The sequence below is a fragment of the Ursus americanus genome, chromosome 1 (assembly GCF_024610735.1).
Source record: "Ursus americanus isolate L20-20 chromosome 1, mUrsAme1.1.p, whole genome shotgun sequence".
Lineage (NCBI taxonomy): Eukaryota > Metazoa > Chordata > Mammalia > Carnivora > Ursidae > Ursus > Ursus americanus.
The window spans coordinates 78913897-78940132 of NC_142127.1; the positions used below are offsets into that span (position 1 = coordinate 78913897).

Consider the following 26236-nt stretch of genomic DNA (forward strand, 5'->3'; position numbering starts at 1 on the left):
TCTTTTGAATTGCTTCTAAGGGTTTCAGTAAAATGATTTACACTGATTAGAAGGTCATATAGAACCCAAATTACATATGAATTTACAGAAAATCTGAATACACTTTCTACTCTAACGTTAGAGAACTAGCTGCTGCCACTGAAGCTGCTTTAATTAAGGGTGGGGAAGTGGGCCCTTAACGTAGGTCTGTAAAAAGGATATACGATATCAAAAAATAAGCTGTACTGTTGTGGCAGCTTACCCCAATTCTCTTGGTCTAGATTTAAACAGAAGGCAGCTCTCTATACTGAACGGATTATTCTTGGGGAACACTTCAACAACCTGCTCAGCCACTTACCAACCCTCGTGTCCAACACATTCCCTCGTTTTTCTTTATCCTAGACTTCGAAGGGAACTACCGATTTCATTCTGTAAAATTGCTGATATGTTCCAACTCACCAATCTATCTCTTTTTTTTTTTTTTTTTAAGATTTTATTTATTTATTTGACAGAGATAGAGACAGCCAGCGAGAGAGGGAACACAAGCAGGGGGAGTGGGAGAGGAAGAAGCAGGCTCCCAGCGGAGGAGCCCGATGTGGGGCTCGATCCCGGAACGCCGGGATCACGCCCTGAGCCGAAGGCAGACGCTTAACCGCTGTGCCACCCAGGCGCCCCTCGTTTTTTTTTTTTTTTTTTTAAGATTTTTTATTTATTTATTTGACAGAGAGAGAGACAGCCAGCGAGAGAGGGAACACAAGCAGGGGGAGTGGGAGAGGAAGAAGCAGGCTCCCAGCGGAGGAGCCCGATGTGGGGCTCGATCCCGGAACGCCGGGATCACGCCCTGAGCCGAAGGCAGACGCTTAACCGCTGTGCCACCCAGGCGCCCCTCGTTTTTTTTTGTTTTTTTTTAAGATTTTTTATTTATTTATTTGACAGAGAGAGAGACAGCCAGCGAGAGAAGAAACACAGGCAGGGGAAGTGGGAGGGGAAGAAGCAGGCTCCCAGTGGAGGCGCCCGATGCGGGGCTCGATCCCAGGACTGTGGGATCACACCCTAAGCCGAAGGGAAACGCTTAATGACTGAGCCACCCAGGCGCCCCACCAATCTACCTCTTAAACAGAAAAATAAACTCAAAGTCAGAATTTCAATCCCCCCCTGGATAATTAAGGTAAAAATACCTGATGTTAGATGGATTTTTATTATCTGAATAATCCCAACAAAACAAAGGGAGAATTACCAAAACATTTTGATGTTTTTAATGTGAAAACACCTAGTACAAGCTTGCCTTTTGTATGATTAGATCCCCCTTTTACAATAAAGTCTCTACACAAACACTAGTCTCTATAGGATTGTCGGCTACAAGATACTTAGGTTTGAGTTAACATAGTTAAGCTATTTCAGTGGTTTATTCCACATATTCACCAATATATGTCACAAAGCTATTAGATGAGAAAGAATAATGTTATTCAGTTTAGATCCAACTGTATGTTAAAGGGTACCTATTAAAAGGCAGCCATTGAAGTTTTAACTTCTAAAACATCTAAAAGCAATTTTTTAAATGTCTTTTGCGGAACTAGTCTTTGGAAGCAAAGAAATAGGGGGCATCTATCCAACTGACAGCTGACTTTTATGAGCCTAAAATATAATGTAAGGTAGTAAGCTATCAATCATCAACAAATGATTAGGGCTCATTGTTAAACGATTATCAGTGAGGCACCGGGCAATAAACTTTTTACTAATCATGAGTGACATGAACAAATGACATCAAATAAATTTGAGAACTGAATATTAGAGTTCATCTTGGTATTTGTTTAGTAATAGTTAATTATCGCGATTTTTTTTTTTTAAATCACTAATGGTGGTTTGGGAAATGTTTTGAAAAAAAAAAGGGAGGGACTGATTCTGCCAGTTACCAGTTAAAAATCATAGATAGAGTTTTCTACACAAATACTGAATTGTCCCAAACTGAGAGTACAGTCCCTTACTTACATCTTTGACAAGGTCATAATAACGTACTAGATTCAATGTATACAACGCTCTACATATACAGACTGCTTCGTGCTGGACAAAACTAAAGTCTGCTGAAACTGTACACTTGAGAGCATTATCTAATGCAAAGGTTAGCTATCATTACTTTAAAACCTATGTCAAACCAAGTGAATTCTTTCAACAAATAAGAGAACTAAAGTCTCTTCACTTATTTAATTCTATCCATTTGTTCATCAATACTGGAGATTTAAGAACAAAATGTACACTGTTCCTGTCTTCACAAAAATGACTGTCTAGCTTGGGGTGCCTGGGTGGCTCTGTTGGTTAAGCGTCTGCCTTGGGCTCAGGTCATGATCCCGGGGTCCTGGGATCCAACCCTGGGCGGGCTCCCTGCTCAGCAGGAAGTCTGCTTCTCCCTCTCCCTCTGCTCCCCACAGCCCCCCTCAGCTTGTGCTCTCTCTCCCTCAAAATAAATAAAATGTTAAAAATAAAAAAAAAAGACTGTCTAGCGTGACAGAAATATTAGTATACAATTCCACAATGAAGCAAAGTGCAGAGAACAATAAGCATATACAATCAGGGCACCTAACATAGTGGCACCTGGGAATGTTTCTATGAGAAAAGTCAAGTCTCTAAGTAAGCTAAGACTTAAAGGATGTTCTAGAACAGACACTACCTTTCCCCCTACACAGGGGTGGGGGCTCTTAGAGTGAGGAAATATACTGAAGGCAGAAATCATTACACAGGTATATTAGACACACATACAAAGTTTCAAACAACCCTAAATATGCCAAGCAGCAGAAAACTCTTATGGGCATAGTATTTTTCTGATATTCACAACTGAAATACAGGTTATTTTTTTTATAACAAATAAAACGAAAACCAAAATATGTAAAAGTAAAACAAAATTTCAAAAAATATATAGGTATGTAAAAAATATGATCAGAGGCTATAAAGCAAAGGTTATTTTTTTTTAGTTTGTTTTAAACTTTTTTCCTCAGTGACTCAAGATCACTACAGAAAAATTAGAATATACAGATTACTAATTTTTTAAAACTTTATCAATAATCCCACCCTCTAGAGATAGCCACTGCTAATATTTTGGCATACAAACCCCTAAGAATGTGTGTGTGTATATCTCAAGGTTGTTACCTGAAAAAAATAGTAAGTAGAAAGTGTGAAATAATAAACTCCATAAAAAACTATGCCTTCTGGGGTGCCTGGGTGGCTCAGTCAGTTAAGCCTTTGCCTTCAGCTCAGGTCATGATCTTTGGGTCCTGGGATCCAGCCCTGCACAGCGGGGAGCCTGCTTCTCCCTCTCCCTCTGCCCCTCCTCTCTATTTGTGCTCTCTCTCTCTCTCAAATAAATAAATAAAATCCAAAAGAAAGAAAGAAAGAAAGAAAGAAAGAAAGAAAGAAAGAAAGAAAGAAAGAACTATGCCTTCTAAATTTGAAAATTATTTTCTCAATTAAATATGAAGAGATTTGGGGAAATTTTAATTCAGTTAAGCTAGTATTTTTTTAAAGAAGATTTTATTTATTTATTTGAGAGAGAGAGCGCGGAAGCAGAGGAGGGGCAGAGGTAGAAGGAGAAGCAGACTCCCTGCAGGGAGCCCAATGATCCCAGGAACATGACCAGAGCCGAAGGCAGACACTTAACCAACTGAGCCATCCAGGCGCCCCTTAAGCTAGTATTTTTAAAAGGTACATAACCTAAATAAGTAACTATGATTTAAGTTTTCACCACCTAAACTAATTTCCAAAATAATAACACCAAAATTTCTTCATTGAAATATCAGGTAACTTCTACCATGTCCAATATACGGATTTTCAGTCAATAAAACAATATGCACACATTATAAACCATGCTTTCAAAACAATTTTTAAGAACATAGGGGAATGGCTATGATGTATTTTTAAGGGAAAAAAACTGGACATATAGCTCTTAAAACAGTTTAGACCCAGTTTCACTTAAATACATACATAAAATAAATAAAGTCCAAGGACTGACATCCATATTACGAAGCCATTAAATTCATGTTTTAAAGAATCAGTATCATGAGAAAATGGTCATAATTCAATGTTACATGGGAAAAAGTCGGAAATAAAATATACATATGGCATGATCTCAATTTTGCTTTTTAATACAAATACATGGCTCCCTGGAGATTTCACACACACACACACACACACACACACACACACACACGAAGAAAAAAGACTGGAAGGTGACAATCAAATGTTCACAGTGCTCATTCTCTGTTCTGTGCATGGTGATATTATGGAAACTACCCTCCCTTTCCTATATTTCTCAAATTTACAACAAGCAAATACCTCGACTATAATATAAACAGAAAAGATTTTTTTCCTTCAAAGAAATGCAATGTAATAAAGTATTCTGAAGACATACTACGGGATAATGGAAATATTAACAGAATACATGTTGGAAAGAAATTTTTTAAAATATAAGTAAAAAATGTAAAATACTATTTCTGTAGTAAAACAACTGTGAATATTACTTTTAAACAATACACGAAATTTCTAAGCATTGTGTTTTTGTTTTTTTTAAGGCAGGTGGCATTCTCAAATACTTTACTGAGTAAATTCTAGTCACACTCTGGCAAAGCGACAGCAATGCTTTTACTGACAGCTCGTGGCGATGTTCTCTTGCCACGTGATGTAAAACTTTATCCGAGCCCACAAAAGCAAAATGCAACGCTTCAACCTTCCAGGCTTAAATGCCCGCTGCCCACCGTGCCTCAACGATCCCGTCAGAACCCAGAGAAAACAGGGGCAGGTGGCCGCCCGGGGCTCTCACCTGGTTCGGCTGCACGCGGCTCTCTGCAGCTCCTGCATTAACTGACCAGTACACTCTGGCTCTCGGCTGGCCGCCTGCAGCAAAGCTTTCCTAAACGTGTGCCGGCATTTCTTTTGACGAGATTCTGCCCGCTCCAGGCGGCAGAGGTGCTTATATTTCTGCTGAAAGTAAGTGCAAAGTTGGGTCACCCTGGAGCTCCTACTCTCCGTATCATCGTCATCTGACCTGGAAAGGGCAGGGAGAGAAGGGAGAAACTGATCAAACGTGAGGCTCGGTTTAGAGAGGGGAAAGGCAGGTCAGGAAGCTGGTCGGATGCACAGGGTTAAAACTGGTGGCAGGTGAGCACACACTTTATGAAATTAGAGGAGAATTCCAGGAGAGCTGAAAGTAAGTACCATATTTCGACAATACGTAAGGCAGCAGAGACTACCCAGTGCTTTCAGCGGCTTCAGTTCTCAGCACGTCAGAGCTGGACACATGCGCCAGGGTCTTCCAAATTTTAAGTGACTAGGGGTTCTCAGGAAGAAAACAATTTCTTTACCTTTGCTTACTAAAAAGTCTGAGTAAACGACATGGCAGTTATGAGGAAGCACTCAGCATAATTTCATAAAAGATAGGTCATACCAGAAATAGAGCAGTGAATTCCAACAGTGCCTTATCAAAGAGCTGCCCTTTTAGATGCACTGCTTTTAACTACCCTTTTCTTGCTAAGCACTTACAGAATGTTGATTGTAGGGGTCACAATCATTCTACAGTATTATTTATTATTTTTTTTAACAAAGGAGATATCCTGGAGCGCCTGGGTAGCGCAGTCGTTAAAGCGTCTGCCTTCGGCTCAGGGCGTGATCCTGGCGTTCCGGGATCGAGTCCCACATCGGGCTCCTCTGCTGGGAGCCTGCTTCTTCCTCTCCCACTCCCCCTGCTTGTGTTCCCTCTCTCGCTGGCTGTCTCTGTCAAATAAATTAAAAAAAAAAAAAAAATCTAAAAAAAAAAAGCAACAAAGGAGATATCCTTTTTGAAGATTTTTAAAAAATTTATTGGGGGGGCAGAGCGAGGGAGAGAGAACATGAGTGGGGGGCAGGGGCAGAGGGAGAAGGAGAAGCGACTCCCTGCTGAGCTCAATCCCAGGCCTCTAGGATCATGAGCTGAGCCAAAGGCAGACACTTTGAGGGACTTAGCCAGCCAGGAACCCCTACTCTGCAAATATCTAGTCTAAGAAGTAAGTCCTAAGAAACATGTTCTCTTCAGTACAGTAGCTACTAAAAATATGCCAATTGAAGGATCTTACTTCAATCTTTTCATTTATTTAACATTCAACATTTGCTGTTGTCGATTACGTTGAGTATTACAAAGGAGAAAAAAATTTAAGCAGTTTGCAATGCAGTTTAGACAAGATAAACGTATCCCCAAAGTTAATTCAAAAGACGATCGAATCAGTAACTAAAACCGTGGGGCAGGATGACCAATGATTCAAATATCTGACCTTCATTCAGCAAAATCTAGGAGCTTTTTCTAGTTTGAGATCCCGAGACCCAGCCTAGATCTACTGAACCAGAATTTCCATGGAATGGGGCCCAGGAATCTTTATTTTCAATTGTTCCCTGAAGTCCCATAGCAGGATTCCATTCGGGAGTTCTGGTCGAGCCGGCAGGTACTATAAATATCTTCAATGTGAGGCAGAGAGAGAGAGACAGGTATAGATATGGCCCAAGAGCTATTAAAGTTCACCAACAAGACTGCTGGATGAGAGAATTTGTAGAGGAGATGCCAGCAGAACTGAAGTGAAGAAAGGCTAGAATTTGAAGAGAAGAAAAAGGGTACCTCACAAGGATAAAGGAATAGAAGCCAGGCTTCAGAGATGGACAGGACAGGGAACAGCAAGTACTAAGTAGCTCACTTTGGCTAAGATGGGGCGTCCACAGGGGAGCACGGTGGGTAAGGCAAACTTTCTAAACCTAAACAGTAGATGAAAGCAGTGTTCTGCTTTTATTCTGCCAGCAGTGAAGAACCTCGTGGAGTCTGAAGAAAACAGACAGCAGTAACAGAGCCGTGCACGGGCAAGATGGCACTGTCGGCAGGCAGAAGTGAGGAAGAGACAGGGAAGAGGGCAGGGAGGAAATTACTATAGAACTCCAGGCAACAGGTAACAAGAACCCACACCAGGGCGGCAGCCGTGGGGCTGCAGACCTCGCCAACTGGGACGGGAGGATGCGAGGGACGATGATCACACGGCCGTTTCCGTCCGTGAAGCCCCGAGAACAGGAACACGAGCAGATCTGGGGCAGGACATAAATTCCATTTCAGACGTAAGAAATGTAAAGTACAGATGAGGTATCAAAGGCAGCAGTGGGAAAAACCGTTGGAAATGATAAAGAGGAGCACAGCGACGGAAGGAATACAGACTTCAGAGCCAACAACCAGCAACTGTAGGACAGGGGAGGGGCTGTGAGTAAAAAGCCACAGAGATAATACAAAGAACAAGACCTGTAAGGGCCATTATCATAAAAGAATTAACTCAATTTGGTGACTGGATATGAAGGATAAGAAAGTCAATAATGACTCAATGACTTTGAACTTGCGTTAACTAGGAGAATGAAATGAAAGAGAGGAGAAACTGCAAGTTGTAAAGGGAGAGTAAAGCTCACGCAGACAGCCACTTGCCAGAGCTGTTACTTGAGAAGAATCTATTATGGCGGCAGGACAGACCAGATCTGCAGTTCTCAGGCTGACAGAGGCTGGAAAGATGCGCCTGGATGTGGACGCGTGCTCCACCATGATGATGCAATTTTCAAAGCTCACGCAGAAGTTCCATGCTGATCTTACTGCGGACCAGTAACAAGCCGTTTGCAGACCTGCACAGGTCCACAGACCACCCCCGGCATGGCCCTTAACTAGAAAATCTCCAACGCGCCTCCCACTTCTGCAATACTCGTACTTCATTCACACCTGGTCGTGGAGGAAGAGTCACGCTGCGGGAGAGAAAGGCCAGTGGCCATGATATACCAGCAGTGACAGGCCTGCCACCTACAGCATTCTCAGTATGCTGCTTTCCTCATCTGTAAAATCAGAGCGCTGGCTCACCTATCTCCTAAGTTGAGAAGAGACGAAAAGAAATGACCTATCCGAAATCACTATGTAAGCACAGGTTAAATTATTATTAGATACAGAAACCTATAACCATTAACTAAAATTAAATCACTTATTAAATACACACATGCAAAAAACTCCTGGCCTAAACAGTTTTATTACCATGAGCTCTAGCAATACTCAAAAAAAAAAAAAATAATTTGAATCACATACAAAATATTCCAGATGTCAGAAAAGAGGGGAATATTCTTTAAAAAAAAAAAAAGATTTTATTTATTTATTAGAGAGAGAGCACATAAGCAGGGGGCAGGGCAGAGGGAGAGAGAATCTCCAGCTGACTCCACACTGAGCATGGAGCCCAATGCAGGGTTTGATCCCATGACTCCAAGATCATGACCTGAGCCAAAATCAAGAGTCTGACAATTAACCAACTAAGCCACCCAGGTACCCCAAGGGAATATTCTTTTAATAAAGCTAACCTAAACTTGACACCAAAAACTTATTAAGAAGGACAATATGACACAAGGAGAATTACAGGAAAATCTTATTAATGATCTTAGAGGCAAAAACATATTCAATCTGGGTTAATTAATGTAGGAATGCAACAATTATTTTTCAATCCGATCTTACTAGACCTCTCTTCTGCAACAAAACCAATTTATTCTTCTTTTCCTTTCATCCTCAAACTTTCTACTTCCTTGCTTCCTCCCGTTATTGTCCTCATTTTCTTCTTTCCTCTTTCTTTTCCCAGTCCTCACTTCATGTATGGAAATTCTCCTTCATTTTCCTAACTTCAACATCACTTAAATACTGAAGACGCAAGCTTGTTCTCTAGCCCATACCTCACAATTGTATTTCGGACACAAGATATTCATTCTGCGTGCTCATCCACATCTGACTAACTCAGAAATGCTGCAATTAGGACAAGAGCACTGGGGAGGGGAGAGGTGCAGAGAGAGCAGCACTCTGAGGATCTACAGAGGGTTCCTCTCAGTTCTTCACTTGAGTACTGGTCCCGAGGCCAGGGGAACGACGTGAGAAGCGAAGGCCAGACAAGTCCCAGCAGCTCACACAGGGCAGGCATAGTTTGTGTTCCCACCATCCAAGGGGAAAAAACCTGCAACCTGCAGAGCACTCGGTAGACCACTCAGGAGCGGACTGCCTCCGTAGTGGGGGTAAAATGAGCCCTCCGCTAAAGGCTGTCGTGGCCCCATTTCACAACGTTTAAAAAGCAAGCCTCGAAAGCCGTTTCTAAGTAACATAACTGTGTCCCCAAACAAAGCTCTTAAAGGAAGACAAAATACCAGAATCAAATAAGTAAAATTAACAATGTCTGGCATCTAATCAAACTTCTAGAGATGAAAAATACAATGTCTAATATGAAAAATAGACTGAATGGGATTGATGGCTGGTTAGATGCCACGAAAGAGAAGATTCATGAACCTGAAGACAGCAACAGCAGCTTTCCAACATGAAACACGGAGAGGAAACAACAGACTGGAAAAAAGTGAATGGAACGTCAATAAGCCGAGGGATAATTCCAAGCAGCCTAAACGAAGTGCAACGAAGTCTCTCAAATAGAAGGGGGAAGAAAAGTAACTGAAGAAAACTAGGGCAAAATTTTTCTATATTTCATGAAAATTATAAACTTACAGATCCAAAAAGGTCAATGAACCCCAAGCACAAGAAACATAAAGAAAATGAACTACACAAATGGTTTAAAACTACTGATAAAGAGAAAAATCTTAACAGAGAAAAAAAGATATATAATGTTCCTTGGACCAAAGATGTGAAGGACAGCTGGCTTCTCACTGGAAATAATGCAAGACATGTGAGCAACACCCTTAAGTACTGAAAGAAAAACTGTCAACCTAGGATTTTATGCCAGCAAAAGTATCTTTCAAAAATGAAGGCATACATCTTTGAAACATGGATGGACCTAGAGGGTATTATATGAAGGGAAATATGTCAGAGAAGACAAATACCGTATGATTTCACTTATATATGGAATCTAAAAAAACAAAACAAAAAAAGCAGAACAGACCCATAAATACAGAGGGCAAACTGATGGATGCCAGAGGAGAGGGCGGTAGGGAGATGGGCAAAATGGGGTGAAGGGGAGAGGGAGGTGCAGACTTCCAGTTATGCAGTAAGTCATGGGAATAAAAGGTACAGCACAGGGAATATAGTCAATGGTATTAGGGTTGTACGGTGACAGATGGGAGTTACACTTGTGGTGAACAGAGCATTAACATGTAGACTTGTCAAATCACTGTGTTATACACCTGAAACTAATGCAACACTGTGTGTCGATTATACTTCAATTAAAAATAAAAGGCATAGGGGCGCCTGGGTGGCTCAGTCAGTTAAGCGTCCAACCCTTGATTTCGGCTCAGGTCATAATCTCAAGGTTGTGAGATCACGTTCCACGTCAGGGTCCACTCCAGGCTCCCTCTCCCTCTATACCTTCCCCCCAGCCAAAAAGGCATAGTCAATTATACCCCAATAAAATTTTTAAAAATGAAGGCAAAATAAAGACTTTTTCAGGCATAACAGCTAAAAGAATTCATCCCCGGAAGAGCAGCACTACAAGAAACATTAAAGTGAACCATTCACACAGAAAGAAAATGACATCAGATGGAAATATGGCCTATTCAAAAAAGAAAGAACCCTAGAAATCGTAAATATGTGGGTAAATACAAAAGAGTATTTTTCTTTTAAATCTCCTTCAAAGATAACTAACTGCTTAAATACAATAGCAATGCATTATGGGGATTATAACATAGTAGAGGGAAATGTACAGCATTAAGTGTCCATGTTAGAAAACAAGGAAGATCCCAGTTTAAGCTATCACCTTAAAAACTTGAAAAAGAGAAACAAATGCAACCAAAACAAAGAACATAACAGAAGGAAATAACAGAGATAAGAACAGAAAACAATGAAATAAAGCTGAAAGAGAATCAATGAAACTAAAAGCTGGTTCTTTAAAAAGACCATGAAAAAGAATAGGAAATGAACAGACATACACATACATGCCAAGGGTTCCAATGCAAGATCAACAGCGTTTTCAATAGTATTGGTTGAATAGAAGATCCACACGGAAAAAATGATCCTTAGCACTGCACCTCACATTATGTACAAGTTATACAAAAATAAATTTCCACAGAGACTGTCAGTAAAACAATAAAGCTTCTAGAACATAGTATTAGAGAATAGCTTCGCGACTTTGAAGCTGTGGGGTAAGCAATGATTTTTTAAATGGGTCACAAATACATTACCCATAAAGAAAAAGACCAATAAATGTACTCATTAAAATTAAGAACTGGGGGCCCCCGGGTGGCTCAGTTGGTTAAGCGTCTGACTCCTGGTCTTAGTTCAGGTCATGATCTCATGGGTCATGGGATGGAGCCCTGCATCAGGCTCAGCACGGAGTCTGCTCCAAGGATCTCTCCCTCTGTCCCTGCCCCCGCTCATTCACTTGCCCGTGTGCTCTCTCTCTAAAAATAAAAAAATCTGGGTTCCTGAGTGGCTCAGTCGGTTAAATGCCTGCCTTCAGCTCAGGTCATGATCCCAGAGGCCTAGGATGGAGTCCTGTGTCGGGCTCCCTGCTCAGCGGGGAACCTGCTTCTCCCTTTGCCTGCCACTCCCCCTGCTCATGCTTGTGCACGCCCTCTCTCCCCCCTCTCAAATAAATACATAAAATCTTTTAATTAATAAATAAAATAAAAATAAATGAGTCTTTTAAAAAGTTAAGAACTATTCTGTATCAAAGACACAATTAGGAATATGAAAAGGTAAGCAGTTACTAGAAGTGATTACTGTTAACAATACATTTAAGATACCAACTTACTTCTGCTCTTGAGATGAAAGGAAGAGCCTGTGAGATCGCCTTTAGCACACGCGTCTACAGCTGAACTAAGTAACCAAGAATCTTTCCCAAACCAAGGCCAGGGGTGCCTGGGTGGTTTAGTCGGTAGAATATGTGACTTACAATCTCTGCATCGTGAACTCAAGTCCCTTGCTGGGCAAAAAAGCTTACTTAAAACAAAACAAAACAAAACAAAACACTTTCTCCCTGAAATTTCTTCAAGCACAATCCCAGTTTAGCAAGAAAACTCTTGAAAAGCAGGTTTGGGGAGAAGCCAGGTAGGCAGGTAGCAGAGAATGGTGATCAGACTACTATCAGTTTTTCTTCCAAGAACTCGATGAACTCCCAGAGGAATTTTATTTTATTTTACTATTTTTTTAAAGATTTTATTTATTTCTCTGAGAGAGACAGAGCATGAGCAGGGTGAGGGGCAGAGGGAGAGGGAGAAACAGACTCCCGCACAAGAGTTCAATGAGAATACGCTGAACGAGTAGTCACTCAGTGAATGAATCAAGGGGAAAGACTGAAGTGACGGCTGGACAAGGAAGGACAGCTGTGTAAAAAGAAGACAAGTATCCTGAAGAAGAAGAACCACCAGGAAAGTGTATCGTGGTAAGGCAAAGAGCAAACCAGTTAGCAGAGGTGACCAAGAGAAAGTAAAAATGCTACAGGGACGAAGGAAAATGCAATGGTCACAAGTCTGAAACAATAAACAAAACCTTCTGAAAAGTCTGCAAGAATAGAGGACAGAAACAGAATGTACATTGCCCCTCATCAAGAGCAAATCCACCCCATACTAATGCTCGGGTCATCCTGAAAATTCCAACAGGAATCTTCACTACCTTTATCATTCATTTCCTAGGTACCAAGTATTGTGCTAAGCATACGTTATGATACCTCATTACAGCAATGTGCAAAATGAACTCAAAATATCCCAAATCAAGTTAAGCTGACATGAACATTCACCTGAGGAAGCATGACTGATAGTATCCGTAACTGTCAAAGTGTTAAGTTCAACTGTACTTTATCTGAAAAAAAGAATATGCTAATGCTAAGGAAGCAGTCTTGAATGATACATGAAATGGAACCTTGACGAGAGAAGAAAACTACAGCATTCTCTAATCCTTCCAGGCCCAAATAAGCTCCCCAGGAAGTTTTACTCAGTGGACATTTGTACTACTTAATGATTATTTCTCACTTTAAACTGGCCTTCTGGTTTATACATTGGTCTCTAGAGAATCAGTTCCCTGAGTCTCATCACCTCTGGGTGGACTAACAAATCCTATTTTAAGCCTATAAACCAAAAAACCAGGCTCTAGAGAATACATGTCCATACAACGATACTATGAGAATTTAGGAGTTGGCCTGGGGCAGAGAGCTGGTCTCCCCTCTATCTGGCCAAACATCCATTCAAACCACAATACTTAAAAATAAATAAATAAATTAGCTGAGTCTGAGAGCCATCTCTTGGCTCCACAGACAGGGCTCTATCTCAGAATGGCCCCACTGGACTACCTGAATCCCTGAGGCAGTCCCAAAACAGAGAGCGCCTTCTCACTGTCACAGAGAAGGCTGTGCATTCATCAGTCTACAGCTTTCTGATAAGGCAGATACCAGGAACCCTTAATGAGATTATCCTGAAAACCATTTTAGCACATTAGAAATACTCAGCACTTAAGAAAGACGAAAGAATGGATCAATCCTGCAGAAGACAGAGCTGAAGTACACCGTTCCCAACTACCGTAGGCATCAGGCCAGAGAAGATCCAGAGGAGTGGTAGCGGGACTCCAAGCAGCCCTGGGACTACAGGCCGATTCCTGAGCCTGCCCGGGCCTTGGTCTCCTCTTCTGTAAAATGAGAGGATGCAACTAGGTAATCTCGAAGGTCCCTTTTCATTCCAAATTCTATTCCAATTGGTTCCTTCAGTGACACATGGGAAAGGTACAGAAGCAAATTTCCCAAGAAAACTGAAAAGCAGCTTGCCTCAAACAATAGAGTACATTTCTTCCCGAGTGGAATCTATTTTACCTGTTACAATAAAACTAGATACAATGAGATAAAAGAACATTAGCATATAGAGCAAAACATCAGGCCACTGAAGGGGTAATTGAGGAATAAACACAAAAAGGAAGACTTACGCGTGTCTTTCGTATCTGAGGGTTTCTCGGATGGACCAGGCCACCTGGTAGGGCGAGGCCTGCTCTGCGTCCTCCAGTTCCTCCCCGCTCTCCTCCGACCAGTCCAACCCTGGCACACACGACAGGATAGTGTTAAGTTAGGAAAAAACGTATTTTTTTTTTAATTTAGAAGAAGAAAAGCTACCCGAAATGCATAACCCAAAACCTGTAGCACATACTATCACAGTGTGGATAAATGCCTCCCTGTTCTGATGAAAGTATTAATAATGAACATATGGTATATACTCAGGTTTAAAATAATGACATTGTAACCCAAAAAAGCTATATTCCAAGGAGAAACTTGTCAGACACTTCACAAACAGAGCAGAAGCATAAGCAGAGAATTCAAGTCCTTCCCCCCACCAAAAAGGTAGAATTTCTTAAGTAGCAAAACATCATACACTAAACATCATACATAATGTCAGGAAAACATAAAACAAGGCTAAAGATTTCAGGTAAGAAAGAAATCAAAATGTACTGGTGGATTCACTCTGTACTTCCACAAGGAAGGGCCGCAGGATAAATTGTCAAAGGCAAACACTTCATCCCCTTGCCCAACACCTCCGGAGGAAAAGGACTCCATCCACCACGCAGGGCCATGCCTGGGCTCCTGCCCTCTGCAGGAAGAGGGAAGGGTAAAAGAGCAATATTCTATTCCCAATGTGGCTCGGGCTTTCTGTTCACTCTTTTAAACAAGAACTGCCACATTTGGCGGCATTTTGCAAAACAAGTTTAGAGAGGAAAAGAGAGAAATACAGGATGAACAATGCTTACTTGTTAAATGTTACTAATTTTAATGATTGGATAATTATTAGCTCCAACATAAAGGTTTTACCTTTTTAGAAGTTTTGTATCTTGAAAAGTTCTCAATAAATACTGATGTTGCACAGTCTAACATGTATAACTTTACTATACTCATTCTGCTATGAGATTTGAATGAGATACCTTGATAACAAGTATTTGGTCTTCCTTCTTGAGACCCTCAAACATCAAAAGACCATCTTCATTAGACAGTTATGTTAGAAAGGACCTCACTAGTTGCTTCTACAATTTAAACGAGTTTACATGTGCCAAATAGGGAAATCAAGAAAAGGTTAATCGAAATGCAAATTGTAATGTTTAAAATTAAGTAACACATTGCCACTGTCATAAAGAAACCTCAAATCTAGTTCCAAGATGACTATCCAAATGTTAGGTCACCTTAAAAAGTAAGTTACTTAAAAAAAAAAAAAAAAAGTTATTTTCCCTTAACCAAAATAATTAGTGATTAAAAAAAGTAAAAAACAAGTAATCACAATAACATTAGCTTCAGGATCCGATACTGAAAGGCAAGGTCTTTTTTTTTTTATTTAAAGATTTTATTTATTTATTTGACAGAGATAGAGACAGCCAGCGAGAGAGGGAACACAAGCAGGGGGAGTGGGAGAGGAAGAAGCAGGCTCCTAGCGGAGGAGCCTGATGTGGGGCTCGATCGCAGAACACTGGGATCACGCCCTGAGCCGAAGGCAGACGCTAACGACTGAGCCACCCAGGCACCCCTGAAAGGCAAGGTCACAAAGTGACACTTAAGGTAACCTTTAAAATTAGGATAGGAATTATCTTTTATTATTTTTGTATAATTAATAATAATTTCTACTAAGTCACCCATATTTTCTCTGAAAAAGTCAAGATCTAAGTTGTAAAAACTAAGATGGAAGTGTTTCTCTTGTGAAATTAACTGTCCAATAAAGCAAACCTTTGGTCTTGGCTTCGTTATCACTGGTTTTAATATAACTAACTGAGATAACCAGCCCAGACAAGACTGTAAAAGCTGATTACAAGACGGCATTTTTCTTCAAGTATTCTTTGCTGACATGAATGCAGACTGTACTTGGTCTTAACAGTGCACTACAGTTTCTGGCTTCTCCAAAGTAACCTTCGTTTTGAAGACCTAGGACCCTAACATGCTTGAATTTTAAAAAAATCTAAAAATTTTAAAAAAATAAAAATAGAAGGGGGGGGCGTGTGGGTGGCTCAGTTGGTTAAGCGTCTGCCTTTGACTCAGGTCATGATCCCGGGGTCCTGGGATCGAGCCCTGCGTGGGGCACCCTGCTCAGCAAGGAGCCTGCTTCTCCCTCTCCCTCTGACATTCCCCCCTGCTCGTGCTCTCGCTCTCTTTCAAATAGGTAAATTTAAAAATCTTAAAAAAAAAAGATAATACTTTTTCTGTAAGTTTTCGTTCTGTTCGAAATGACAAAAAACAGCCCCCAACACAACATACGGTTTGTTTGAAAAGCTAAAAAATTACCAGCATTCACAAATACACAAAAGCATAAATATTTAGTAGATGACACGGGTACATTGTGGAATAAGAGGCAAACATTTGGGAAAAAATACAGTTAGATTTTGCCTCAAAACTAATACCTATGAATTCCAAATAAAGGACTACAATGTAAATAATCAAACAATAAAAGGACTAAAAGAAAATATGGTGAATATATTATATACTCTTGGACCCCAAAGAAGTAAGAAACAAAATAAAGCAAAACAAAACAAAAAGTCTGATTCAAAAGGAAAAAATTCTAAAAAAAACCAGAACACACAATTTTAACTCCTAAATTCCAAAATAATTATCATACATATTTAAAAGCAAATAACAAATGAGAGGGAGGAGAGGCTTTGCAACAAACATGAAATATGTATAAAAATATCTTACCAAATCAATTAAAAAAAAAAAGCCCTTCAATAGAAGTGAGTGAAAAAACTCAAAACATAAAATAAGAGCTACAAATGTCCAAGAAGCATATGAACAAACATTCAGAGCTACATTACTAATTCAAAACAGCAGTTCTCACTTGAAGAACGGTCCACAGATTCCCAGGGGTCCCTGAAACCCTCTTAGGGAGTTCCTTAGGTCAACACTATCTTCAAAATAAGAAGACATTATTTGCTTTTTTCACTGTGTTGGCATTTGCACTGATGGTAAAAAATTTAAAAAATTAAAAAAATAATAAAAAGCCACGGCGGGTAAACGTGCTGGCACCTCGGCATGAATCAGGGCAGGGGCACCAAATTAACAGTCATTCTATGTTTCACACCATGACGTGCAGTTAAATGAAAAATAAATTAAAATAAAATAAATAAAATAAAATAATAACAGTTAAGAATATCCCCAGGCACCTGGGCATCTGCCTTGGGCTCGGGCCATGATCCCAGGGTCCTAGGATCGAGACCCGCGCTTCGGTGGGGAACCTACTCCTCCCTCTGCCTGCCGCTCCCCCTGCTCGTGCACGCACTCTGTCTTCCGCCGACAAATAAATAAATAAAATCTTAAAAAAAAAAAAAAAGAATATCCGTGACAAAGCTCGGTCTATTAAAGACTGTTTATTAAATCTTAGCCCTTGACTACACGTCTGTACGCCAGTCTTTGTGCCTCCACGTGAAGTCAGAAAGCCCCTGCGCTGCACACGCAAGACGTGCGATGGTTGTCTTGAGGAAAAGCACTTGCAGCACTGGTCTAACTGTGACCTGAACTAGCTGCTTCTCTCCCCCATTCAACACCATTTTTATTCGAAAGAGTGACTGACAAACTATGCTTATTAAGACTTGGGTATCTGACAGTCACTTTTTCTAAAATGAACACAGGGAAACTGTCACTTCAAGGCAAACAACGGACAGTACTTGTTGCCAACAATGAAATTCAGATTTCCACCTGAAAGCTCGATTTTTTTTTTTAAACCTGAAGTCATCACTGAGTCTGTGACAACTTTCTAACAGACTTTTCTGATGAGATTGGTGGTAATATTAACGAATGGAATTTTGTTTTGTTTTTAAGCAGGCTGCACACCTACCCTGGAGCCCAACGCAAGGCTTGAACTCACGACCCTGAGATCAAGACCTCAGATGAAATCAAGAGTCGGATGGCTAACTGAGCCACTCAGGTGTCCCACAAATGTGATCTTTAAATTTTGTATAATGAAATATGTCCACATTTGGAACGTATGTTTAACTAGGTAAACCAAAACTTTCCAAGCGACCCATATATGATGTTACAAAATCACACATGGGTAAAAAGACCCATTCAAAGTGCAAAGTAGATCAACGGATTTTTAATGTAATCGTTTGCAGAATTCCTTGTTATGGTTTCAGGTTTCACATTGAAACTGATCTTTAAGAAACTACCATTCATCAAATTTGGGTGTAGAATCAAATAAGAATATCCACAATTATTTTTAAAAAGCTAGTAAAATATTCTTTCCTTTTCCAACTACAAACATGTAAGCCGTGTTTTCACATATTAATCAAAATCACATATCATGACAAATTGAATGCAAAAGCAGAAAGAATCTAGCTGTCTTCCAGCAAACCACACATTAAGATTAAAAAACAAGGTAAAATAATGATGCTTTTCTCATTATATTTCTTTTCTTTTGCAAAAACATAGCTATTTCATAAAAAGAACATGTTAACATGTGGTGTTATCTTTAAAAATGCATTTTATTAACATTTTTAAAATTTCTCAGTTTTAACTTCTAATTCAGTAAATATCAAATGTAACTCACATACACAAAGGCTCTATCTATGGTGTCCTCAATCATTCTGAGGTGTAAAGGGATTCTAAGGCCAAAAAATTTGAGAAACACGGATCTAAGGCATGCAATTAAAGCAAATTTTCTATTAAATTTGCAGAGGCCCAATAATAACCACTATCCAGTACTGCAAAGACGTAGAGAAACTGTCATTCTCATACCCTGCTGAAAGAAGGGTAATGCGACAAAATAGTTCTGAAGGACAATTTGACAACATGTATCAAAATGCTTTTAAAAAAAATGTAAAAGCTTGGAATCAGCAATTCTGCTTCTAGGAATCTATTTGAAGGAAATATTAAAGCTGTGACAGTAATTATTTTACTATGAGTCTGTACAGCTACAACACTTTTTAATAATATAAACTGGAAACAACCTAAATTAGAGAAAGAATTCAGCTGTGACAAATCACACTGTGTATGAAAAATTACTACCTTCATAGTACATTATGAAAAATTTGAAAACAGGTTATAAAACTCTATGTATAGCAGGAACCCAATTTTATAGATCTGAAATATACCAAGGCATTAACAAATGGGTATTAATAAGGTTGGGTGTTTTATTTTTTTTTCCTATTCCCTTTCTTTAAGTTTCATTAGTTGTTTTAATTACCAAAAGTCATACATGATTTAATAACAGGTGAAACAATAGAAAACTCTACTGTAAGAAGAGGTGCCATTCCCATCTCTATAAAAACACATCCTGTCCAATTCTGTCCTCCCCTTAATAGTCAGTGTGAACAGCCTCCTAGTGTATAACCATTCACACTTTACCCATGCTCACACCCAACAGGCAAACATCTATCTGTCCAGATGCTTGATCAATAGATATACTGATGTCCCTTGTTTATTTATTTTTACAAAAATGGGGTAATGCAATACCTCTGGATTTTTTCTACTTGCTAATATAACATTGGCACATCCAGTTATAAAGATTGTTCGAGGATTTTTAATACTGCAAGCAATGCTGCGATAAACATCCTTGAACACATACATATCCTTACATTCTGGTATTTCTTTCACCCATAGGAATAGAGTCCCAAAAGTTTGAGTTTGCTGGCTCCAAACACACTCTTAATTAGTAAATATTGTCACATTATTCACCAGCAATATAGAAGCCTCATCAACACTGGATATAATTTTTGCCCATCTGATAGGAATTATTATTTTAATTTGCATTTCCACACCTGCTATGGGGATTGAGGTTTTCACTGGTTTACTGACCATCTACATTTCTTCTTCCTCTATTCCTATCCTTTTCCTATTTTTCTGTTACTATCATGTCATGCAAGCGGTTTTTCCTAAAGTTAGAATCACTGCTCACGCCATATTTAAGAATATATTCCAAATGAATTAAAGGTTTAAATAATCAAACACAGATCAAACTATCAGTAAGAAAATATAAAATACCTGTACAAACTTGGGATCAGAGATTTTCTTGAGCAAGAAAATTCAGAAGCAATAAAGGAAAGACATTTCACTACATTCAAGTTTTACCTGTATTTTTTCACTTTAAAATCATGAACAGGTATTGCTTTGAGAATTTTTTTACAAGGTTTTGTTTGTTTGTTTTTTTCAACTGTCAGCAGATATTAACAATGCTATCATTATTCCAAAGTCCTACGATAAGACATGTCGAAAACTTCATCAGACACAGGTGCTGAGCTCACGGGGGAAGAGGACCCAACACAACTGCCTTTTAATACTGTTGCCGCAGCCACTAACTAGAAACTGTGACTTTGATTCTAAATTTCCCAACTCCTACTTCCGTATCCCATCCACCAAGGATTATCCCCTCCACTAGCCTACTTCCTTTACGATGGCCTCCCTAAACAGTCTCTCACTGGACCCCTGCGTCCCAGGGCCCCTCCACCCCCATCACACAGGCTGGAGTTCCGAACACAGAGCCTCCTGTGAAAGGGCACGCGGAGTTACCTGACGGGTGTGACATCTGCGCAACGGGAGAACTCACCTAAATGGGGAAACAGATCAGTGTCCAACTGATGCTTCTGGGTGCACAGTTTCACCAGTCTCTGCAGGCGACTTATACAGGACAAGTGTGGAGAGAAGGCTGTGGCTTTCATGAGGACCCGGTCAGTCCGGGGCGGGTCCGCAGCGGGAGCCCTACTGGATGGCAGGAGGGGCAGCGGCCTCTTGTGGGACAACTGCCTTGCTTGTGCTATCGTGTGCGTGGTGGGGGCCACTCCCTGCACTGGTAGGCTGGTGTTCGGAGGTGGAGGTGACTTGCAGACTAAACCCTGCGGTGGCGGTGGCGGTGGCGCCGGAGGTTTCAGAGTGGACAGAGGTGACAGGTGGGAGTGCTGCTGCGGGGGCTGCTGCTGAGAAGGCGCAGGAGGGGGGCTAAAGTGCTCTTGCCGAACTTTTAAAATCTCGGTCTCTCTCTGGCGCTGCCGATTCTGGGCCAACTTGCTCTGCAACTTCTTTCTCACAGTTGCCCCTTTCTTTAGGTCGTCATCTTCCTCGTTGAAAGCGAATGGGTCTTCCAACTCGGTTTCCAGGTAGTGGAGAGGGACCCTAGCCCCGGGTGGAGAGAGGGACATTCCATCCAGTCCATTGGGCATCTTCAAGGCCAACGGGGGCACCGTCAGGCTAAACGCCATGGTATCCATCTGGTGCCTGACCTTTACCTCATCTATAGGATCATTCTTTTTCTTCCTCTCTTTTTTCGGGATAAAGCCAAGTACCTGCAAGTGGCTGTTGCAGTACCTTTAAAAACACACACAGGGAAATGTTTATGACACACACTAAGAAAAGCAGAATATAAAACTACACAGTATAAAATGTGAATCCTACGTAATATATTAAAAATGCATGACTATAGGAACTCTCGGCATTCATGAATTTAATATAAACAACTTCACTACTCTCAAGCAATCCTCAAAGTCTGCAATTTTCCAGAAGCAAACAGGTGAGCTGTGTGTACGCAGCAGCTGCCAGACAGAGGCGAGTCATTCAAACACTGAGTGGCCCTGGATAACCATCCAGCTATGGCTTCTCACTCTGCTTTGTTATTTTGTATTCACAGCACACAAAATAACTCATCAAGTCTAAAGGGTCTTGTAAAACTCTGCTATGGAGAGGGGGGAATTAATAGATATAGATATAGACAGATACAAATATATAATTCCAATGTCATTCAAGTATTTGTAGATTCACGAAGATCTTATGACATAACCCCTAAAAACATCAAGTGCCTACAGTGTTCTACACACACACACACACAGGGAGAGAGAGAAACCGAGAATACAGAAGGGAAGGAGAAAGTAAAATAATAAAACTAGTTAAAGGGATTATAGATGATTCCTCAACAGCCAGAGAAGGACATGTTTCCACCTGCAGGAGGTACTAAGATAATGCCCTTTATACAGATGAGGAAGCTAAACTTGATAAAAATGAAGTAACTTGCCCCAAACCCCCCATCTGGAAACTGACAGAGCTGAGCCTCAAATGAAGACTCAAAGCTCAGGAAGACACTCAACAGTCTTCAGCAATGAGGTTACTTCTGTAACATAAATGGTATTTTAAAAATACTTTAAAAAGCTCAGAAACCTTCCACCTAGTAAGTAAGTAGAATGCATGCTGTTCCCCTAAACCACACTGAACACCTATGGAGGCTCTGAACCGGTAGAAAAGCAGTGTTTCCCAGACTGGTATTCCTCCTGCAGCTGAGAAGGTTAACAGGTATGCCATAAAGAGAGTATTCCATGCTTAAATAAATTTGGAAAACGCTGGCTTCAACAGAATTCGACAATGATTGTTGTTTGTGCTGAACAACTTCTCAAAGCACTTTGTGTGATACCGTGCATTAGGCTGCAGGTGGCAAGGTACCCGTCTGGCAGTGTTTCCCAAACTTACTTGAAAATGGCATCCATTTTTATTGTAGTGCACCTGTGATATCGCCACAGACCACAGTTTGTGGGAAAATGGCAATAACGTAATTAATGTCAATCCTCAAAACTCTTTGGGCTGTAGCGGACACATTTTTAAATAACTGTTAAAAATACAGATTCACCAAATAATCAAGAGACATGGTTTTGTTAGTTTGTCTTGGAAATAAATCTCTCTGAGACACACCTCAATTTTAATAGGACTATTTAAGAAAAATCTTCCTGGACAATTAAGAGAGTCTACACCGTGTGTGTGTGCACATGCTTGCACATACACACCTAACAGGTTTGGGCTAGGTCTTACACATACCTTACACAGAACAGATTTCTAAAGCTATGGCCAGCAAGGAAAAAAGTTGCAGGGATAACAACATGATTTTTGTCATCGTTTTCAAGCCATTTTTAAATTAACAAAAGGGTTAGTAGGGGAGAATGAGGTGGGTTTTTTTTTCAATTTGGAAATGACATTTTTCTTTTTTTTTTTTTTTAAGATTTTTTTTTATTTATTTATTCGACAGAGATAGAGACAGTCAGCGAGAGAGGGAACACAAGCAGGGGGAGTGGGAGAGGAAGAAGCAGGCTCATAGCGGAGGAGCCTGATGTGGGGCTCGATCCAGTAACGCCGGGATCACGCCCTGAGCCGAAGGCAGACGCTTAACCGCTGTGCCACCCAGGCGCCCCTGGAAATGACATTTTTCTGCAGGTTACACATGGGCAGCCCGAACGGGTAACTGAGGCTGCTCCGCGGCACCCCCCCGTAACAGGGCAGAGGCCCATCTGCAGGTACAGCCCTCCTTCAACCTCAGCCTCGACTCCTGCTCCAGCTACTGTCGGCACTAGCACAGCACAGAGCCTGTAAGACACTTCCTCTTCTAGAAGGGAAAAATTTTCATAGCTAGAATTACAACAGCTTATTTAGCTATGATCAGCGTTTAAAAGAAGTATGCAAATATGAACTGAATTAACTATACAGGGGAGTGACTTCTAATGGGTTCTTCTGAAGGGACAAAAATGTTGTAAATTAGACTCTGATGATAGTTGTACAATCCTGTGAATATACTAAAAAATACTGAATTGTATGCTTCAAATGAGTGAATTGTATCAGATGGGAATTATACCTTAAGTAAGTTGTTTAGGAAAACGGTAAACATATAGGAAACAAAAAAACTTCTTGACAAATATACACTACTAAAAATATATAAAATTCTAGCAAATTTAAAGTATTATGTAAAATAACCAATATAACCACTTATCTCTGAGAAACAAAGGCAACAGAAGTAAGCCTTAGCCTCCCACTGTACATTAGAAAATGAACTTTACTTTTTAATTATACCAGTACTCCTACTGAAGATAACACCATTCTATTTCAAAGAGGTAGAATCCATAAGTTAGCATTTTTAATACATACCAGAAGACAGACACCATATGCTAAGAAGCTTCCTTTAGCTGACCACCAATCAGATAATTTTATCAAGTAAAAGCCTTTGGGAATTTGTTTTCTAAAATAATACATAAAACCATCTCAAATTCCTAAGTGTCCAAAGAATAACTGCATTAACAATAATGAATGCTTATTTTCAAAAGATTATCAATCTTTTCTACATTATATCATATACTGTAGTTATTAACTATCAATATTTATATACACATTAGGCCTTATATCATTTCAACCTGGACTTCTTGAGGCAACGTAAGAGTATTACCTCTTACTGATGTCCACTTTAATCTATCTGCAAACAACCCTACAAATAATAAAAATATTCATACCATTTGCATTGGTTTGAACCAATTCCGAAAAAAATTTATGTAACTTAGTACTTAAGTGTAGTTTCTCTTGACATAGCCTCACAAAAGTTCTTCCCCTTCTTTTCTTGTTCTAAAAAGAGGAAATTACTTAGAATATCAAGGTGAAGACCTATGATTCAGAGAATTAATATTCTGGAGAAATTCAGAGCAACTCTTGTTTTACTTCTCACTGCTATTAAGATAGTGTTTGCTTCTGCTGAAATTAAAAAAAAAAAATCCAAGGGACAACTGCAAATGTGGTAAACGGAATTTAAGACAAAATTATAGGAGTGCCTGGCTGGCTCAGCCAGAGGAGCCTGTGACTGATCTCAGGGTCATAAGTGTGAGCCCCATGTTGGGTACAGAGATTACTTAAATAAATAAATAAACTTTAAAAAAAAGGACAAAATTATACATGTGTTTATAGTGGAGCTTGGAGAAAAAAAATGAATCCAAGTTCATTAATTCTTCAAGTTAAAAAAGGCCAAGGGTAAGAAATGGGCATGTTAAATCAGCTAGAAGCAGCTGGACAGATATGTTTAGCCAGGTACAGTGGTCCCTTTCTCAACTGAGATTAAAATTTTATTCCTTGCCTCACTGAACAGCTGCTTCTAACTTTCAGGTATTGTAATGTGAGGCTTTAAGTGCTCATTAGAAATTCCAAGGGAGTATTCCCAAATCACCACATGATGCTATACTCATTTTGGTGGGAGCTCTATTAACACAAATTATTTATTTCACTGTAATAGTGTAAAAATTGCTCACTATGACACATACAAAACATGACCTCTTTTCAACCAATTTATGCAGGTGACATCTGCTTACATAGAGGAATAAGAATGAAGGCTGTATATACATAATTTAAAGTTAAAAGTAAAAAGTTCACATTTTCTACCTAAAGTAACAATATTTGAACTTTTGGGAAAGTAATTATGCATCTCTCTGTAATATCCTACAATGACTCACATGGTTTCTGGAGAACTGAAGAAAAAGAAATTATATATGAAATAGTCTGAATTTTCCTGAGAATATGAAAGATGAATAACCATCCTAAGATCTCTAAAAACACCTCCGTGTTTTTTAATTCAGCTAAGTAAAAATTCATAATCCTAGTGATAAAGCCTACTCTTACTATGAACATATCGTTTCTCAATTATGTTAAACATACTTTATATGGAACTCTTTTAACCAAAAGAGGCAAGATTACAGAACAATGCCAAACACTGCTCAGAAGTCTGATGGAAAGTAAATCTTCTCAATTCAAGTAATCATTCTTTTGAGTAATTCTTTTTCAGTAAGTACATATCCTTTGCTACCTTTCAAGCAGATTAAAAAATTCCAAAATCATCACCATTAATTACAATACCTGAGTAGTTCCTATAATTTGTTGTTTAAGCACATCTCTATCATAATCAGGAACTACTGTGTAAGACTGCATGCAAATCAAACACAAGCAATGATTCTGAGGAAAATATTATTTTAAAGTCTATTAAATAAAAAACAAAACACACTCGAACATACTTTTCAAATAATTCCCCAAGTTTACTACTCCGTTTTCTAAAAACTGCCATCTCCGTCTTTAGAAACATTCCAAGGTTTACTTAGATTATCCCAGAACTCAATGTTTAAATTCACCACATTTAAAAAAAGAAAACAAAAAAAAGGAAAATTCCAAGCGTACAAATGATATCAAAGATGGATTCCCATGATCAGCTCTTACCTACGATCCTCTGATTTGGGGATGGGGTTGGTGCAGCGTTGGCTGTTATACTTGGCCACATATTCACATTGCTTGAAGGGGGCAGTCTTGTCCTCCAGAACGTGTCTGATACAGAAAGCGTACCCGTTGAGTCGCCGCTGCTTGCACAGTTTGGGGCTATATGAGCACAAGGGCTTATTGTCAACCTCAGAGAAGTGTATATGTTTCCCTTCATACATCACGTGACTCTATTCCTTGTGAACATCAGCTAAAAGACCACCACAAAAAAAGAAACCCAAATGATAAATCAGAGAGTATAAGGCAGATTTAAGTTGAGAATTTCACTGAGGGACTTCTGGCCC

The 26236-nt window shown here is 39.8% G+C and overlaps 1 protein-coding gene across 6 annotated transcripts in view; it reads right to left on the bottom strand.

Moving 5' to 3' along the window:
• Positions 1-26236, bottom strand: part of INO80D (INO80 complex subunit D) — a 66372-nt gene that overhangs the window by 22596 nt on the left and 17540 nt on the right. For all 6 annotated transcript variants that reach the window (XM_045806568.2, XM_045806564.2, XM_045806562.2 and 3 more), the window contains 4 exons: positions 25896-26142; positions 20455-21209; positions 13880-13988; positions 4787-5011 (listed from right to left, as the gene is read on the bottom strand). In XM_045806568.2, coding sequence (XP_045662524.1) covers positions 4787-5011; positions 13880-13988; positions 20455-21209; positions 25896-26113 — 1307 coding nt within the window. In that variant the 5' untranslated portion in view covers positions 26114-26142. The remainder of the gene's footprint in view (positions 1-4786; positions 5012-13879; positions 13989-20454; positions 21210-25895; positions 26143-26236) is intronic.